The 19,115-nt window shown below is 40.5% G+C and overlaps 1 protein-coding gene across 3 annotated transcripts in view; it reads right to left on the bottom strand.

Moving 5' to 3' along the window:
* LOC109625960 (potassium/sodium hyperpolarization-activated cyclic nucleotide-gated channel 1) overlaps positions 1-19,115 on the bottom strand; it is a 64,854-nt gene that overhangs the window by 3,134 nt on the left and 42,605 nt on the right. Inside the window, exons 5-8 of one of the 3 annotated variants that reach the window (XM_069513637.1) lie at positions 17,022-17,168; positions 12,550-12,790; positions 7,043-7,207; positions 3,849-3,912 (exon numbers count right to left, since the gene is read on the bottom strand). In XM_069513637.1, the coding sequence (XP_069369738.1) occupies positions 3,849-3,912; positions 7,043-7,207; positions 12,550-12,790; positions 17,022-17,168 (617 nt within the window). Of the gene's footprint in view, positions 1-1,345; positions 1,389-3,848; positions 3,913-7,042; positions 7,208-12,549; positions 12,791-17,021; positions 17,169-19,115 lie in introns of all 3 variants that reach the window. The other 2 variants (XM_069513638.1, XM_020081584.2) reach the window with 2 other exon arrangements.

Genomic DNA, 19,115 nt, shown 5'->3' with positions numbered 1-19,115 from the left:
TCTAATCTTACAAGCTGCATCTTTTCATGTCCACTAAGTTTTGTCATATTGAATATAAAGTGTGGAGAACATTGTATGGTAATGGCTATGGAGAAGTATACAGAGGGGTGAAGGACACATAAGGAGACAAAAATTACTAAAAGAGTGATGTGATAGCGTCGACTGTGGAAGGTGCTGATGTGGACAATGGGACACAGAAGAATACTGATGAGTGGGACCCACACACGTTACTGGACAGTTTTTTTAAGAAGAAAAGACAAAAGGTCTAAACTGGAAGAATAAATTTAAAGTCACATTCTATTTAAATCACAATGACAACTCGACTAAAACACATCATAAGGACACTCAGATAAGCTTTAAGAGTTTTTAAGGTTCAATAAAAACAAGAAAGGACAGCAACAAAGATCTATTCCTACATACACTACTGTACCTTACCATGGATATTTTATAGGTAAATATTAACACATAATCATAAACTTTCTTACCACAGAATGTCATGTTATCTTTATCATTAAAATTTGCATGAAATGATCTGGATACTTACATCTATTTTAGTAAAATCTACACGATTGTATAATAAAAATAAATTGCTCCCTTAATACAGTAAATATATAGTTTCAGTTGTGCACTCTAAAGGGCATTTTCAGCCCACAGGCTTAGAACTCGTTCCCAGCTCGTCATAAAGTCATGAACCATGATAATAAAAGGTTTGACAGATGGCGTCGTGCAACACCAAACGCGTTTGAGGCTTTGGGAGTTTAGGAGCAAACCTGTGGTAAAATGCTACTAAATGAAAGACGTCTTGTTTTCGTTTTGAAGAGGGAGCTGCCGCATTAGGTGATAATGATACTAAAGATTAATGCTCCCTTTAAAGTGTTTGCTTTTAAATGACTCTGTCCACGTTTATCGAGAAGATGCATTTTCTTGTAATTACTTTTGACCTTGCATATCGATGGGGCTGCGGAGCATTATTTGTCGCCAAAGAAGACAGAGTGGAATTTCAGTGCGGTGACGGCTTTAGCCACAGTCACTCAATCACTAAGCTCCGTCCTTGTGGACAGAATATTTTCTCCGGCAAGTTTCCCGTCGAGTCTGCAGGACTTGCTGTGCGGCTCTCTCCTCCTCAAGGCTGCTTACAACCCGTGCATTCAGCTAAAAGGAAGGACCTTTACTGCCATAGCAGCTGAAAATGGATGGATGTTGTGTTTATCTTTGCCGTCGGCGTCTTAGAATGAAGTTCTTCGTTTCACGTTCACTTTGACGGCAACAGTCACTACAAGGTCGGGTAGTAAGGAGCTAAAGAACTAGCACCACGCACTTGAATATAGCACTACTGTGAACTTACAAGGCTGCTCTCATTGCATTTTTAAAGGTGACGGGGTTAAACTCTGTAGATCGGAAGGACAACACATGTTTGTTATTTTTCCAAAGCTGAACCTGGTGAGGATGTGAATATTTGCTGGTTTCATCAACAAGGTGGTTAGACGAAGGGTTATTTCTGTGAGTTCAGGGAATTTGGCATCAGTCACTGTGTAAAATATTCATAATTTTAAAGGAGAAATGCACTGTCATATATACAAACAATCTTCTGAATCAAGAAACAGCTCATACAAATTGCACTGTTACAGGCTTCTGTGACCTATTCCGGGGTGCAGGCCATCTGTCTCATGTGTTCCTCCCCCTGCTGCCCTCCTGTTTTCCTCTGGCCTCCTCTTATTTCTCTCCTCCTCTAATCTCTTCATCTGATCTCATCCTTTTTGTTATTCAGTTAATCTCCTCATCTCATCCTTTTTGTTACTCAGTTAAGGACGTGCAAAAGATAAATAGGCACATAAAACATTTATCCGATTTTAAGAGGAACAGTATTATACACTTGAAGTTAAGTTGCTTGCAGCATATTATATGAAGAATATTTCACTTTGTATCTCTTCTGGAGAGCTGATATTTTTCTGTAGTTCGTTCAAGCTTGATGGATGTAGTTACTCCATTGGTAAAAACAATGTGAATAGCTATGATAGCCTCTTTTCAGCATGGAGTATATAGGTGGTGTAACTGTCACTTTTGAAGGAGGTAGAAATGAGGTAGGGGGGGTTGGGCTGGAGGTAAAGAGGTTATGAACTTATGCAGCCCAAACAAAACTATATGGTGTGAACCATAGACTGAAAATAAAGATGGATATCCCAGATATAAGTGCTTTTAATATAATTTGGAGCCATAGTCTGCGCGGTGGTGATCGGGATGTGGAGCTGCAGAATTGCATTTCCGGCAATACACTATTGCATCAAATGATTAATTAATTCCAAACTTAATGGTATAAAATTAACACTGTACTGAGCTTAACCCACACTTATTTTCACACTGCAAATCTACAGGACTAGGGGTCAACCGAGTGGGACACTTTAAACCTTACAAAACCTGGCTTATACTCTATGTATACGTTCAAAATATTCCAGTACCAGTGATCATTTCTGAACATGTCCATAAAATGCATTACATCTGATCTATAAACTAAAAAAAAGGAAGTCAACAAACAAGCCAACAAACAAAATGAAAACATACAAAGAAACAACAAGAAAAACTAAAACATGAACAAAATGTAAACACCACCCATGGGTTCATAAAGGTTTCTATTATATATATAAAACTTGTAATATTAAAATAAAAATAGATCAGATATGGGTCAGATCACCATTTGAAACAAAACCTGTATTAATATATAAATGCGTCTTTTCACGCATAATAGAACCAATAGGATTAGTTAAATATATATTTTTCATTAATCAATCAATTTGATTAAAAAGATAATACAGTAAATAACCCATATCTGAAAAAAATCCTCTGAAGCTGCTTTAAGCCAACAAAAGCACCAAACAAACCAATAAAGAACAATCAAAACACAACACATAAATAACATCACATAAATAATATTCAAGTATTTTGTAAAAAAAACAAAAAAACATTTAGAGATGCATTTAAGGCTTCACCAAACAATTACACATTTTAAATTCTGACTTACAATGTATTCTGATAAGTCTGTAATACATTAAATTGTTCTATTTAATTCATCTCTTCACAGGAGATTCATTTCTTCAGATTTTATTAACTGCAAAATTACTGAAAAAAATGTTAAAGGGTATAACTGGTGTAAATGTGCGTGATAAAATGATTCTTAATGGGTTGAATAAACTTTTACGCTCCACATGTGAACAACATGACATTACTGCAGCTCTGTGTCTGCTTCAAGTTTTAGCCAAAATATTTAATTGACTAGTGCCAATAGTGTCATTATTGTCTTTTCTTAAATTATTGACAGAAAAGACTAAAGTAATATAAGTCAGACAATCAGAAACAAATTTTTTTCTCTATTGGTGAAAACATGAATAGAAAATGAAATGGGATTTCTGCATGTAACAAAAACTGTAGGTGGCGTTGCATTAGTAAAGTTTTTACTAATCTGCAGACATGAATTCATCTGTGAGTCGACTTTGAACAAAGAATTCAAAGATAACATAAAAATGTCACAGCAATCGAGCTGAGTATGTATTCATAATCCATCTGATTATTCTGTGCAGAGATAGGTCACAAAATAAAACATGACATGTGACACTGAATGAGGTCTCTTTGTTTCCTTGATTGTCTTATTTTGAATGTGTCCAGCAAAACATGTGCAGGACTAGTGTGGGTGACTTGGTTTGCGTGTCACTTATGCAAGAATTAATAACAGTTGATGTAACCTTTAGCAAGAGGTCAAACTCTTGGAGGATGACTCTGAGACCGGGTCCATTTAGCAAACCTCTAAAGGTCAATTTGTCCCTGTTCGAATGTTGGAATTGGAATAAAGTGTTTACCTGATGCCTACTCGTCGGCCAGGACACTCTTGAAAACGAGATGTGCTCGTCTCAAGACGGACTCCTGGTCAAATGATTTTTAGATAGATAAAAGATAACGTCAAATGTGCAACACGTTATTGGTTTCAAAGCATGGTTACTTTTTCTTTCCTTTTTTAGAGCAAGACAAGCATGTAACCAAATGCAGTTCATATAGAGAAACGATACAACCAGCACGGATCATGACAAAAGTATCTTCCCTCGTATGAGACAAAACCCCCTTCATGGTCAGTCTGGAAGGATCCAATCTACTGTATGTCACTCTGAGAGGTGTCCCTCAGAGTGGGCAGCTTTCGTTTTTTCTAACGTTCAGCTGCGGTGAAAAGTTAACTCAGCTCTCAGAAAAAGGGCAAATGTAGATTAAGGACTGAAGAGGTCAAAGGGCATACAGTGTGTTTGAGAAGGGCACAGTGAAAACAAATTAAACACTTCACTACAGGGCAAACACAGATGATGTGTGTTTTTTTGTATATTAGTAAAAATATGCAACCTTGTCCCCTGTGAAATATGTTCATATGCAGCTAATTTACTATAGTTCAATTCTAATGCAAGATGCAGTGTAGCATTCATGTGTTGCATAGTATTTGGTGGGTGAATGGAAGAAGTTAAAAGATTTCATCTTGTATTATGCCGCCCACACATGATGAGGATTATAACTGCTCTGTGCTGACTCTTCCCTTGTTTTCCTGTAGGGGGAGAGGTGGTACCCGACCAGGTGGATGCACTACCCCTGATGCGGCACACCGCTTGAAAACCGCCACCGAGTGCTGCGCTTGAAATTTAAACCATTGAAACTTTGACCCCAAGGAAGACTTTCTCAATTCAAGGAAAGTTAGCTACGCTGTTTATGTGCCTCCTGATGTGCTTCTTTATTACGTATACCTGTGCAGCCCTTCGCCTCCGGAAATGTCAGCGCCCCCTACCGAGCTGTGAATTAAGAGCAAGTTTCTTATCATGTGAAGGCAGCTTTAGGGTTGTAAAAATGTAAACATGACCACAATCTTTCCCTAGACTGAACCAAACTGTTTTAGTTGCCTAGCACTCACCATATTCACTTGGCATACTTGGTATGAGCACATATTGCAGAGGGCATAAACTGCTCTACAAAGTGACTGTTAATAATTAATCAGACATGGGTACTATGGAATATTGCAGATTTGTTATCAGATATTTTTGATATAATCCAGAAGAGGGCTGGACAATAAAGAAATATTGCAATATAATTTCATCAATAGCAATACAACAAAGGTTTAATGTGTAAAGACATATTGCATTGTGCAATCACAGTAAAGAGGTATAATACATATTAAATATATTTCAGATTCGTAAAATGTTTTAAAGTGTTTGTGATTCTCTGTCCTTATGAAATCAGTCTTTAATGTAAATGATAATGTCCCACTGATCATGATGATTACCAATATTGACTGATATGAACATTTTTATACTATATGGCCATATCGTCCAGCCCTGATCCAGACAACTTGATGTTCCCTCCAAAATCACAGTTGTATACGAACATATCTCTGAGGAGAAAAGGTTGTCTATGCAGTGACACACATCTGTTGTTGGGTTCTGATTGACTTGGAGAGGTCTTGTTGTTGTTGTTGTTGTTGTTGCCTGTCGCTGACTACAGTGTTTCAGTGTCAAAAACTTGGGTCGCAAAGCAATTCAATACTGACGACGTGCCCGTATCAGGCAAAAATAATACACAAATACAAAGCCATGACAAAGAAAATCAACAGGAACAGATAGAGAAGTGGATACAGACTGCAAGCTTAACCACTGATATGAGACAACATTGGCACACTGTCACTATGCAAATTCAACATTTTCTATACAGGAGATATAATTTTGAGGTGGATGTAATTGTTGGACAGTAACTAAATAGATAATCATGACGTGCTTTAGCTTTATCGACGGGCATAAACGTTGACAAGAAGGCAGCTTTATTAAGTAAAGCCAGAGGCAAACGCACTGATAACATGTGGCCAATGACCAGCTGCCTGTCCAGCAGCCATATAAGCCAATGATATCAACCATAAATCATCTCTAATTTGGCTTATTTAAGAGATTTATTATAGGTTTAAATGAGGAAGCAGCTTTCTGTACAACAGCAGAGTTGTGTAAAATGCAACGTTTTCACCACCTGCAGCCTCAAGATCCAATAATTATTTTTTGAAATATAAATCATTTCAATAAAGTTGATACACTCGATACATGAGACATATAGAATAGTGTGTTGTCAAGTTATTTATCAATAAAAAGGTTTTAGGAGGAGAGCAATACAATTTTAAAAAATATACATATTTCTAATGAGGCTGAATATGAGCAAAGACAAAGACATATGTTCTACTACAACACTCGTTATCTTATAATCTTCTATGTGTATTATTTATCAGTGTCAGTTCCAATCAAAGTCTTAGAAAAGAATATGCAACCAATTATTGCCCTCTTTGTGATACATACATGTGCCCCTTTTTAAACTGTAACACATCTACAGTGTGTCTTACCACTTATTCTATTCTAACTACAATCTTTCATGGCCAAGTTCTTCTATAAATGTAGACAGTGAAAAGAAGGGAGTGTTATTGATGACGTGGGTAAAGCTGAATGAAACTACAGGGTCCTGCCTGGACTGGGAATAACTCCCTGACGTCACCCGTTTTTTTCATGGGCTTCGTGTCTGGTTGATTTTGACATCTCTGATATGGGGTGGGGTGCTGCTCATACCCAGGAGTGCAGATGAGTGGAAAGAGGACCAGACACACATGCATGTGAGGTTAGCTTCCATCCACTCGGTGGCATCCAGCGGGGGGGGTCGACACCAAACCAACGAGGGGGCGACCTGACTCCCTCCCGGACAGCGGCATGCACTGTCTCCCAGTTAATCCAACCATAAAACACTACTTTGGTTCTCTAGAAGGATTAATACTGGTTACATAAAAATGTTCTTTCATAATATTTTAGACACACAATAAAAAAGACGGAAGTTGGGGGGGGGGGAAACGGCATACATGTCATGCAGCACAAGATGGCAGACACAATGCTTTTATGAACAAGGAAGGCAAACGAATACTGAGAAAGACAAGACAACAAGGCACGATGACAGGCAAGAGATTCGACCAATCGGACAGTTAGATCGAGGCAGGGCTTACCGATGCGATCCAGTCGGTCGATGGCGACGGTTTCGAAAGCACGTCGCATCATGGGGTACTCCTCTAGCACCTCATTGAAGTGGTCGACGGAGAGAGAGAAGAGTCGACAGTAGGTGTCCGCCCTCACGCTAGCCGTTCGTCTGCCCTTGGTGAGCAGACAGATCTCTGTGGGGCACGAGCACAAAGGAAAAGAGGATAAAGAGGGGGGAGAAATTAGACACATGAAGAGACAGTAAGCATAGTGGAGGGTGCAGAGGGGCTTAAAGGAATTCAAGCCAGTAATTACAGTACAAATTAGCATGAGATGACCCGAGAGTGGGAAAAGGTAGAGAAGCAGATGCTAATGTGAATGTAAATAAAAGGAGAAGCCCATCAGCAGTGCTGTCACTTGCATTATACTCAGATAATTCATCATCCTGCAGAGAGCTAATGGTCCCTTAATGTGACACAGTAGTCAGTTAACAATATATACTGCATATTTTAACCTAAAACAAATACAATGATTTGGCCTAGGAGGTAGGATCGTTCAATCAGGGGATCGTGGTTCGATTCACTAGTTCACACACCAAAGTCAACCCAGAATAGCTCCTGACGGCTATTTGGGCAACCTGCGAATGAGATGCATGACTGGCAGACAAAAAGCCAGATATAGAAGCGCTGTGTGAATTTGTGTGTGAATGTGTGAATGTAAACTACTTTGAGCCACTTGAGTCATCATTAAGAAAAGAGAAGCTCTATAAATACAGTCCATTACATTTAACTCTGAGACGTGACTAGGCAAGTTAAAAAAGGTTGGGAATCACTGGTCAAGACATTAAGATATTATCATATCTTTATGAACAATCTTAATCTGAAAAGGAACTAATTTGAGTACATTTATCGTACTCTAACACAGCAAGTATAATATTTCCCTCGGAAATAAAGTGAGGTTAAAGTTAAATAAAAGGAAAATAGCATGATACAATTTCTCATTGATCAGTGATGAAACCTAAAATATTAATGTTTAACTTGTGTAGTCAGTGACGACAGATTAAATCCTTGCTTCTCGCCATGATGATATTATTGCATCATTGTGTTCATGTGAATACAAAAATAGCTCACTGGGAAACAAGGACGTATAAAATGATCAACATTTCCTTGCATGATTATTATCATCAGTAAATCCCTGATTAGCATATGTGTGTTAGATGATGTGTAGAACCTGACATCCACTGCTTATATGAATCAGTAGCACCAGAAAGTGAACAATCCTCCTCATTCACATTGTACCTTCTACATATCAACTTTCTCTTTGATTCTGCTCAGCCACCAACGCGGCTCAACCTCCACCCACATTTGCACCAGCCTATAGTAGAACTTCCACCTTAATTAAATTGTTAAATGCCAACTCGTGGTGTGATCCTTGTTAGCTACGCCACGAGCTGTCACGAAAATAGAGCACAGATTGTGCGAGATGTGAGAGCAACACTCCGACGCTGTGTGTGTGAATAAGGTGTTGGGGCTCTCAGGAATGGAAAAACCTCCCTTTAGATGGTACCTCTGCTAACAAAAGACGGCACGGAGAAAAGCATGCATGTTGTTAAATGTAACTTCACAAGACAGGAAGACAGTTACTGATTGGTTCGCCTAGGTTGATAAAAATCTCTCTTTACTCCCAACATGCTCATATGACGTTCCGTGGTTCTACATTAAAAGGTACATGCAGTGTTTGACAGTAAAGGGCCAGTGAATGAACTGAAACAACAAATGCTCCTCTCCTGCCAGCTTTGTTATAGTTGAAAGTGAACTTTCTCCCCCTCAAGCAAGAGAGGTTTCTAATTACAGCTTCAGTTCATATTGAAAACCCAATACAGATGTGTCCAGATGAACCCGGTACAATCAAATGATTAGTTTGAAAGTAGTGCTGAGGCAAGCTGCTGTGTTGAATTTACTGTTCTCTCTGGATATAACTAACAAATGAGTAGAACCGATGCTGTGGCTGCAAGGATGTTGCTGAATATGCAAAACATGAAAATATTCAAACAAAATCGCAGGAATACTCAAACTAAATGTGAATAATTAGACATGAAAGAAAGTACATCCAGTTAAGAACCAGTGGAAAGTCTGTTCTTTATCAAGCTAAAACCAGGAGGCAGTTAGCCAAGCTAATAATCTGGTAATTCTAGTTTATACCCAAACTAAACCTGGCTTGGTTTGTTGGGTCCTGATGTCCACTTTCAAACAACAATTTCTAAATGACATTATGGTTCTGGTCCATCACAATGTCTGGGCTCATTCTTTTATCTGAAATCAGGGGAAACAAGCAATAACCATGCATGTCAGAGACAGGGGGACAGATAATATTACAAATAAATGATTTGCTGCACCGCCCCATAACCACAGTAAAATAATGGCATAAGCAACTGGGGAGACAAAACTATTTTTCTCTCCTTTCCTCTGTTGAAATAACAGCTTCAAACGGTGCTAATTCATTCTGTCAGACCACACTGACCTCCAGTTGTGAGCGATTGTTGGAGAACGTGAAAGCGCCACGCCGACACTGAGCTAACAAGAAAGCAGGAAAGTCTGTATTTTTAGGCTTTGCTAACACCACTGTTTCCATATAACTGTGTCCATACATCATACGTTATGCTGCCACTGTGCCTGACAGTGTTTTCTCACTAAACTGCAGTGGAGAAACTGTAACACAAAGAGGCAGTTTCATACTAAAGTGACTGTCACTTTGGAAAATAACCCCTTTGGTTCGACTGTACTTAGACTAGTGAAGCTTTATTCAAACTCAAACTGAGGGGAACATTAGCACTGTCACCTGGAAGACCTTTGTGTCTATTTCAAGGTGTGTATTTGTGGGTGCAAGTCAGGTGAGTCCCTGCTAACACTTCACATGATGCGTCCTGACACGTGTCTGTTGCCGTGTCACAAAGCGTTACCAGTGAGCCCAGGGACATTGTGGATAATTTTCAATCACTTCATGTGTCACGGATACAACCATGGCAACCAGCTCCCTATCCCCGGTCTCCTCTCCATCGGGATGAGGAGGATGGAGTCCCATGTGAGGAAGACATTGACGCCCAGCAGGGATTTTTATCCACTGGCTGTTATTGTTCTAGCGTCAAACTCTATTAGTCCCTTGGTCTCACTACAGAGCAGTGGAACCAATATGTAATCCCATTCACGGAGGCCCGGGAGTGATTATAGCGTGATACCTTTTTAGTATGCAGGTGAGGCGTTGACATGGTTGGAGGTACTTTGTGACCTACTGTCCTCATACATGTCCAGCTCATTACTATGCTAATAGTTTCCTGTTTTTGGACTCGGTTTTGTCGCTCTCTCTCTCCCCGTCCTCTGTTTCTGTGTCAGTCCCCTTCACTGATTTCTCAGTCTGGTCATAAGGGGAGTGGGAATTATTTGAGAAGAAGCAGGAAGGGCGAGGTGTCCTGTGGGTTCCCAACTCTACTAATGGATGTAAACGGGTAAAAACACCAGGTGGGCGATGCTTCAATGCTGGTTGAAGTTTTCTGTCTGAAATTGTAAAAGTGACTTCAGTATTAAGCTGCGGCGAGTAAAGACTGGCTGCAGGATTCAGTTTCCAAACCTCTGAACTGGAGAATCAGTTGTTTTTGCCGTGGACGCACTGTTTTCATGGCGCCACTGCTACAGATTGCTTGCTAATGCAAAGTTTATTAACATATCACAAATCGCACCAAAATCGAAGCTGCACTTCCTTGGGCCCTAAACCATGCAAGTGTGAAACAGATAAGATAAACGCTTCTTTAGATATAAGCTACAGACAGACAGACATTTCTGGAATTATTACTTTTATTAATAACTTATTATTATACCTTCTTAAATGTCTAACTATTCCTGTTTAGTTTTTGACTATTTCTGCAATTTTAATATAATATTTTCATGTTTTCTAATAATATATAATCTGCAATATAGCAGCCAAAACACTGGTTCTACTGATCTGTTACAGCCACATCCATAAATTCAACACAGAAGTTTACCTCGTCACTGCGCTTCAACTAGTCATTTGATTGTACTGTACATCTGGATACATCTGTAGTAGGTCTTTAGAATGAACTGATTTAAAGTATTCTGCTAATTACTTTAATTTGGACCAAACAGTTATTTCAGAATCTCTGCACTGAATTAAAACAACCCACACAATTGCAACCACACAAATATAAATCTTCACTATATTCAGATATTTTATGGACAAAACCATCCATCATTTAATGAAAAAAAATGAATCTACAAAATAACAGTTGGTTGGAAGCTCTAGTCCTCGGCTTAATCACATGTTCGGGTCAGCAGAAAGACCATCAGGAGGCGAACAATACTTAAAGTTTTAGCTTCCTAAAGCGTTTAATAAAAAATTCTGTTAGTCAAGAAACAAATTCTCTCCTGTGTTCAGTCTGTGGTTGTTTCGGTTCCTTTTTTTTTTCTTGGTCTCAAACTCTTTGATAAATGCACCGACACTCCCTGCCGGCGAGATCCATTTATCTGAGCCTTATTGGCCCAAGGTTTTATCCTCACTGTGATTCTTTAGCTATAGGGACAGGAGATTGAATAGCTTGAATGAGATGTGCTGCTGCCCTGCAAATGCTGCACATCTAGCTGTGTGACAAGTCTTCACTCTGTGCTGAATTTAAGATGCACCTCCTTCTCTGGCAGTCGTACATTTAAGCAAAGACTGAGTGGCGACATGAAACGGTGTACGACAATAATCTTGTGCTTTGACCAAACAGAAAAAAAGACAGCTCGTCTCGTGTTTGATTCACTGCCTTCCTCAGCTCGCCTGTGAGACATGAACTGCATTCGGCAGACACTCCAAAGTGAAGGTATTCTTAGACTCCTCAGCCTACTTCCATAGTGGGGATGAATTTATGAGATAAAATATGCAAGAACCTCTAAAATTGAGGCTTTGCTTGGCTTTCACGTGGAAACGGCAATGTCTGCCCTTGCGGATTTTGTTGGAGTAAACAACGTGCAGTGAAATTACATGCGTTTAAAAAATGAATGATGTTTGTAGTGTTTAGGAGAGGGAATGGGAGAGGGAAGGAGACGAGGGAAGAACGAAAGCACAGCAGAGAGCAGCTCGAGGGTGAAGCTTCTGATTTTATACACAGTGAACATCTACAGTAGCTGATCTCGTCAGTGCCAAGCATGTGCAGCGGGGATGTATGGAGGGGGTGAAGAGGTCCTGTGTGTATGTGTGTGTGTGTGTGTGTGTGTGAAAGAGAGAGAGGGTAAGAGTGGGGGAGGAACCTCTGTGTCCTAAGGGATGCCTGATCCATGCCTTGGCCCACTCCAACTACCAGATGAGAGGTTATGTAACTGTTAAGGCTGACTAGCATCCAACACTGGTTAATGAGAATCTACTTCTGTAATAACTTAACTTTAAAAAGCGTCAAACAAAAGACTGAGTCTTTTGCTCTTGCATGGCAGCAGACACATGTTTGCTTTTAATTAAAATGTTTCGATTGTTCAGTTGTTGTTCTTACCTCCAAAATATGATCCATCCGTCAGCTTCATCTCCTTATTGAACTTGGTGATGACGCTTGCGACGCCGTGCTGAATGAAATACATCTTCTTCCCGACCGTGCCCTCCCGGATGATGTAGTCGTTGGGTTGAAAGACCTCGAACTTCAGCTTGCTCAGCATCCCCGTCACAAAGTTGGGGTCGGCGTTGGCAAACAGAGGCATGGTGGCCACAAGCTTACGACAATTGAAGTTGACAATTTCCTGGTAGAGGAAACAAGGAGAAAAAAAGGAATGATGAGATTGTGCCATAAATAACTCTCCTGTCCAACTGAAACATGAAAAATTAGCATTAGTTGTGGAGTTGGACACAGAACGCCGCAAATCCTTCATCTCCGTTGGCATAATACAGTACGTTGGATGCATATTGCTGCCTCATCCCTAATACTTCTAAAGCACTTCCCCCATCACTCCTGAGATAAGACTTTTTGGCACATGAGTCAGATCCTGATGAGGTTGCCCTCTGGTGCCGGCCGCCGGCCATCTCTCTGGTCTCATCCGGTCCCCTCGGACCCAGCAGGAGATTAGGAGCTTGTTGTCTGTTTACCCACACATCTCTGTTGCCGTGCAGATGGAAAGCCGGGGCACTTGGCATCTGCGGTGGTGTGTTGTTGACCCCCCATGAGGGATAACTCTCCTCCAGTAACAACAGGACATTAACAGTGAGATAACCAATCTCTGAGACATTCTGCTTGCTAGACGGGGGGGCGACGCAGAGAGATGTTAGCTCAGAGTCAGATGCCGGTGTCAGCTAATGCCACGGGGCGCTGACCTCAATCATGGACCAGAACTAATGAATTACATAGTAAGCAGTTTTCATGCCCAGCCAGGAGTCCTCTTGGGGAAACAATCTTTGGCTATGCCTATTTAAAGATCAGTCATATGGTGGAGAATAAGAAACAGGGAGACAGAGGAAAAGAAAGGCGGGGTGGACGAGCAGAGAGAACGGCAGAGCAGTCTGGCCATTGTGTTATTCTGCTGTGTGCATGATTTAGCAGATTACCTGAAAAACTGCATATACTTTACATTATTTTATTTATATGCGTCTTTTTCTTCTCCTTATTCCTTTAACAGAGTCTGAAAAACAACTTTTAAATTTTAAACTTGCCCGAGACAGGCAATCCATCACAATCCATCTCTTATGGTATTATTTTGTCAAAGTCGCTTTGTCATCGTGTTGTGTTACTATAGCAGGCAGGTGCAGTTAGGGATAAACATCAAGGTGCATTAATGGGCACTGGCAGCTGAACAACAAACCTTTTAATGAAAGAAACAACCACATTTTCTTCTTTCACAGTTCTCATGCTTCTTTTACTCATCGATGAAATGCTTCTTGGCAGCTCATAACGATCAATCAATGCCAGGGAGAGTTTCTTCCCACGGTTGCCTTCAACCAAGAAACTTTTACTGAGATGGATTACTGGCCTCAAGAAGTGTGATTTGGCTGCCAGTTGATTTTCATAGCAAGCTGAATATAATCAGTGATTCTTGGAAAGGAATTGTAGGTACTATGACAATTTTGAGCATCGTCACTTCACAACAAGAGGTTTCATGGTTGAATCCCCGCTCGGTTGCAGCCTTTTCTGTTGTGAGCTCAAAAATTATCTTTGTCTGGAGACTAGAGACTGAATGGTTATTCATCCCTATAACTGTTTTCAGACGGAAACTCCGGAAAACATCCAGACAATTGGGGCAGCAGGAGATTGCTGAGTTAGACACATAAACAGTAACAGGAAAATCTCTGGAGTTTTCAGGTGAGAGGTGTCGTTTGTGTAGAGTATGCAGGAGGCAGGATGTAACTTATACATTCACTGGGGAAATCATATGTTTTAGCTTACAGCAAATACCAACCAGAGTACGCCCTTATCCCCAAAAGCTTTAGAATCACGTTGCCTTTCCAAAACTGACATCTTCCTTGTTGTCTGCTTCAGTGCATGGCACCTCTTTTTTCATCCTGGGATTTATGCATTCTTTAGTTTTTTTCAGTTTCCCGTTTCTTGCATGATAGACACATCATCAATCCACCTCAACACTGTTAATCAATCTCTGGACATAATCTCGTGTGTTCTCACTCAGACATTCATTGGAAATTTGTCTGGAAAAACTCCAGAGACTGTCCAGAGCAATTGACTCTGACATTTGTGTCCTCACATACAGCCCCACCGAATCATTTCAGGAGACTATCTGGAGTTCAGTGCATGTCTGAAAACAGCTCATATGTCAGGGTGTAAAGGTTGAAATACTGAAAGGGTTTGGTGACAATGCCCGACCTAGGTGTCACTCAATGTCAGCTGGGATCAGCTCTAACCCCCCTGGTGATCCTTTAAGGATAAGCGGTATAGATAATGGATGGATGGATTAATATGGTCCATTGCTGCACATTAAGATGGCTACTAATATCTTTGCTGTCATTACAGTTGATCCATCCAGCCTCAAACTAAAACTGGCAGTCATCTAAATGCCACATCGTCATCACTGCCTGAGCCAACAGCTGCCTAAATCTTGTGATAAAGGACGTGCCAGAATCAGCGAGCAGATACTTGGGCTGATTTCGTGGTCCTCCGCTGTCCCAAAGCGAGTCTGAGTGCTGCTAAGTGGAGCTGATTCTGATCCAAAATTGACCTACAACTCAGCAAGCCCCAAAATTGTGCCGTAGCACTACAGACACTCAGCTGCAATCAGCCTGACTCCCCCTCCCCCAGAGGCCTCAGTCAGTCCACCTGGAATAGGTCTGCCTTTAAGCTGCCTTAATTGATTTCTCGGACACAGACCGCAGCAGAGGTTGAAAAACAAATTTCCCCTCTCCTTTAATCATTTGATTTTATAACAAAACTTGTGGCCACTTTACTCCAAAAGCAAAGCCTGCCGTTAGCTTTGCCACACTGATAAATCAAGAGGCATCTACAGAACTTTGGCAAGCTCCACTTCATTTATGTACATATAGTGTACAATTGCTTTTAGTCTAACAAGATTCAAATGGGAGTTGGCAGAAGAAATGTGTCACTGGCAGACACAAGAAGGTTGGTGTTACTCATGTTGCTTTTTAAAAGGTGGGGTCAGTGCAGAACAGAATAATTATCATGTACAATATGGCAATAACAACAACTAGATCATGAAACAGTAGTGTAACAGTAACATGCTACATGATGCACATATTGATGCATCAATATTATTGATCTAATAATGTAATACACTGTATATATCTGAGGTATATGCAGGACACATTGTTTCACTTTTGATAATTAAATTACATTTTGCTGATTGTACTTCTGTACACTTAAGTAGTATGTATGACTTTTACTTTTACAGCAAAACCAAAGGATCTGGTTTCTTTATGATCATTTCATACAGGAACCAGGGGTGTCATGATGTTTTTGAATTTCCCTACAGGGATTATTAAAGTATTTCTGATTCTGATTCTGATGTTTTACAGAAAAAAGGACACAGACAAAACTGGTCCTTTGGGTTACTGAATAACTTCATCTGGTAGAAATAAACCATTAAAGCCGTCATACTGCAAAATGACGACAAAGTCTAGTCCGGATGTCCTGCTTTGCTCTGCTGCAACTGAGTTTGTTTTTACCCGTCTGTCCCATGGGCTTTCATCGAGCAACGCTGTCTCCATGCAGATTTTAACTTTGCTTGCTATGCACGGTGAACTAAGCCTGTAGGATTTTCTGTGTTGTAAGTAATCGTTTTTAAATCCCCGCCCCTCCCTGCGAGTGTCTGGTAATGTGCAGCAGCTCCCCACACCTCAGCGTTCGACTCTGCAAGGTGACTTAATGGGGCTGCATGAGGGATGGTCACGATCTCCACGCCTGCTTTGCTTTTTATTCCCCTACTCTCCCATATCCCAGTACATAATTACCCATGTAATGTGCTGCTATGAGGAGGTCAGCCAAGAACATAAAACCTGGTCACTGACTTTAAGGTTCCTTCTCTTTGACCTCTTTCAGAATAATATAGGTTATGGTGTTGCAGCACAGACCTGTACATATTGTAAAAAACTGAAAAATTGCTTGGCAGCTCTGTGACTGAGAAACAGTTATTGTTTTTGTGAAGAATATTCTTGTATCTTGACTGATTCTTGCTCTGTGTTCACCCAAGATACTGAGGAGAATCTGTTTTGTTATTTTTCTCCTTGACCTTGTAAGACGAGATGACAGGTGTTGGTATTTCAGTTTCACATCATGCGCATTTAAAGGTGCAAAACGTCGATTCACTCCAAATCTTCAGGGAATAAACTCATTCATGTTCGAAAACTAAACCCAGTGTGACAGCTTACCTGTCAAAAAACTCTTTTTTTGTTAGATTTAAGACGTGTATATTTTTTACTTGTTCCAAAAATAAAATGAAAGATTTCAAACGGAGAAAAGGAGCCTCTGAAAAAGATGATGCAAACTGTTCAGGGTCTTTAATAGAGAAATTGTCTCACCTCTTTGAGTGGGTCGTTGAGTTCACTCAGGATATTGTCCTCGTCAAAGATTTTGCCTTGGTAGCGATGTTCGTAGTAGTCGTGAATTTTCTGTCGCATGTCTGCTGGAAGCTTGTGGAAGGACATGTATTGCTCCACTTGTTTGTACTGGGGAGAGAAAGAAACGGAGATGATAAGGAGTTATGCATCACAATTTAAAACACTGAATAGTAATGGAATAATTAACAGAAACAAGCTTCAGTTTCCTTGAATTAACACAAAAAGCTGTGGCCTTCACATTTTGTGTATTTGGTCTGGGTATTGAGGACAGGCCGTGCTCTCACACAGTCACAGAGGCATGTCCTGGTTCTGCGTGTGGGGAGGGAGAGGCAGAACGAGGGAGGCAGGTGGTGGAAGAGAGAAGGAAAGAGTACAGGCCCTGGGCTATGTCAGACCAAGGTAGCAGCTCTGATTATCTCACCCGTGCAGGAAGCCCGGTTCTAATACGCGGCTGAACTATGATCTGATGTGAACCAGCGAGGTATACCTGATATCCTGGAGCCGCACCGACTATGCACCAGATGGTGCGGTTTGCATGACTGATGAAGTGTTAATTATTCACACAATTCCTCCTGAATATTTTGTTGCGATTTCTTTAATTCCGAGAACACGAGTGGAATTGATTTTTAGCATCTGCCAAGAATCCGAAGTGATGCCAAATGGATTGACCTTTGTTGAGCTTGTCTCGTTTTTTATTTTCTGTGTTTAGTGTTAAAAATGTGAAGCTTTGAAACTGCTTCAGTTGTTATACACGGGTCATCATGTCTACAACTTAGAGACATGATATATCAGCATTACAGTTTATTGATTATCAGTGTCATCTAACTTCAAATTCATGCATAAGCATCACATCAATATATATTGAACCTCGGTTATATTGCTATTGATGAAACTTAAATTGCAATAATTATTGATATTGTTGTATTACCCAGCCCTAATTTTCATAAAGAGAAATGTATTGATTTCAGGTCTTTGGATTTAAAAATAAAACGAGCTATCCATTTTATTATTGCTAAACATGCCAGAAGAATAACATTGATGAAGGATGAAATAGTTTTTGTCCTCACTGTAAGAAAGCCAGATGGCCGGTACATCATCATTTATATCGTATTGTCAGGATGCAGGACCTTTCCATTGGTGCCAATACTGCCACTAATAAAGACGTGAGAAGTGTCCGGTTTGTAGTAATTAGCCGAATCTCAGTGGGAGATAAAATTCGACCCACGCTAACCTGAAGGCCATCATTGTCCCTCAGGAGAGGAACAAGAGGGAGAAAATACTTTGGCTCATCTATTTTGATCGGCCTCTGTTTCCTCACTGAGTTCGCTGCAAACATGATCGTCCCACCCAGTCCAGGGCCCTGACACCTGAAAATAAACACCGTCTATCACATTGCCTCTGGTAATCACACACAGGCTGTGACGTCTGTGGCTCTGGCCGGTGGCGTGCTCCGTGGCCGGTGAGAGGGGAGACACTGGGGCAACAATGGCTCCTGCATTGATTCCTCACCCGGCTGCAGAAAGGTGATAAGGGGCAACGGCTTTTGTTTGTGGGAAATTGATTTATTTGGAGTTCACACAGTTGAAGTTTGAGTAGCTGGGGTTATTTTTACAGCAGAGGAGAGGGTGGCATGATGTGACATCTCAGATACTTCAGGTTTGTGGCCTTCGGCATCATGTCAAGTTTTTATAATGATGATGACTTAATTTCTCACATATCTTTTTAATTTGTTTTAATTTGAATCCAGTTCCACCTGCTACTGTGGATTATTTAGAAGTAGTCATGGCCTGCTCAGTCATCACATTGTGATTAACCATTTGGCACAATAGTAAGCCATTTCTGTGCTCTTGCCAGCAGCACGGCCAGCCATTAGTGTTGCTGTAACAGAGCCTGGAGGCACTTTGTTATCCGCAAAAATAACATGCCATGGAAATATGTTTTCATGTACTGTCAACTGCCTATGGTAAATCCTATTTAAATATGAACGTATCATTTAATGCTAATTGAATATCCACAAAATGAAGTACTTTATTTACTTGTTTATTTAAAAATGAA

The sequence above is a fragment of the Paralichthys olivaceus genome, chromosome 18 (genome assembly GCF_024713975.1).
Source record: "Paralichthys olivaceus isolate ysfri-2021 chromosome 18, ASM2471397v2, whole genome shotgun sequence".
NCBI lineage: Eukaryota > Metazoa > Chordata > Actinopteri > Pleuronectiformes > Paralichthyidae > Paralichthys > Paralichthys olivaceus.
Note: the sequence above shows the minus strand (reverse complement) of the source record. Positions and strands in the feature narration are given on the sequence as shown.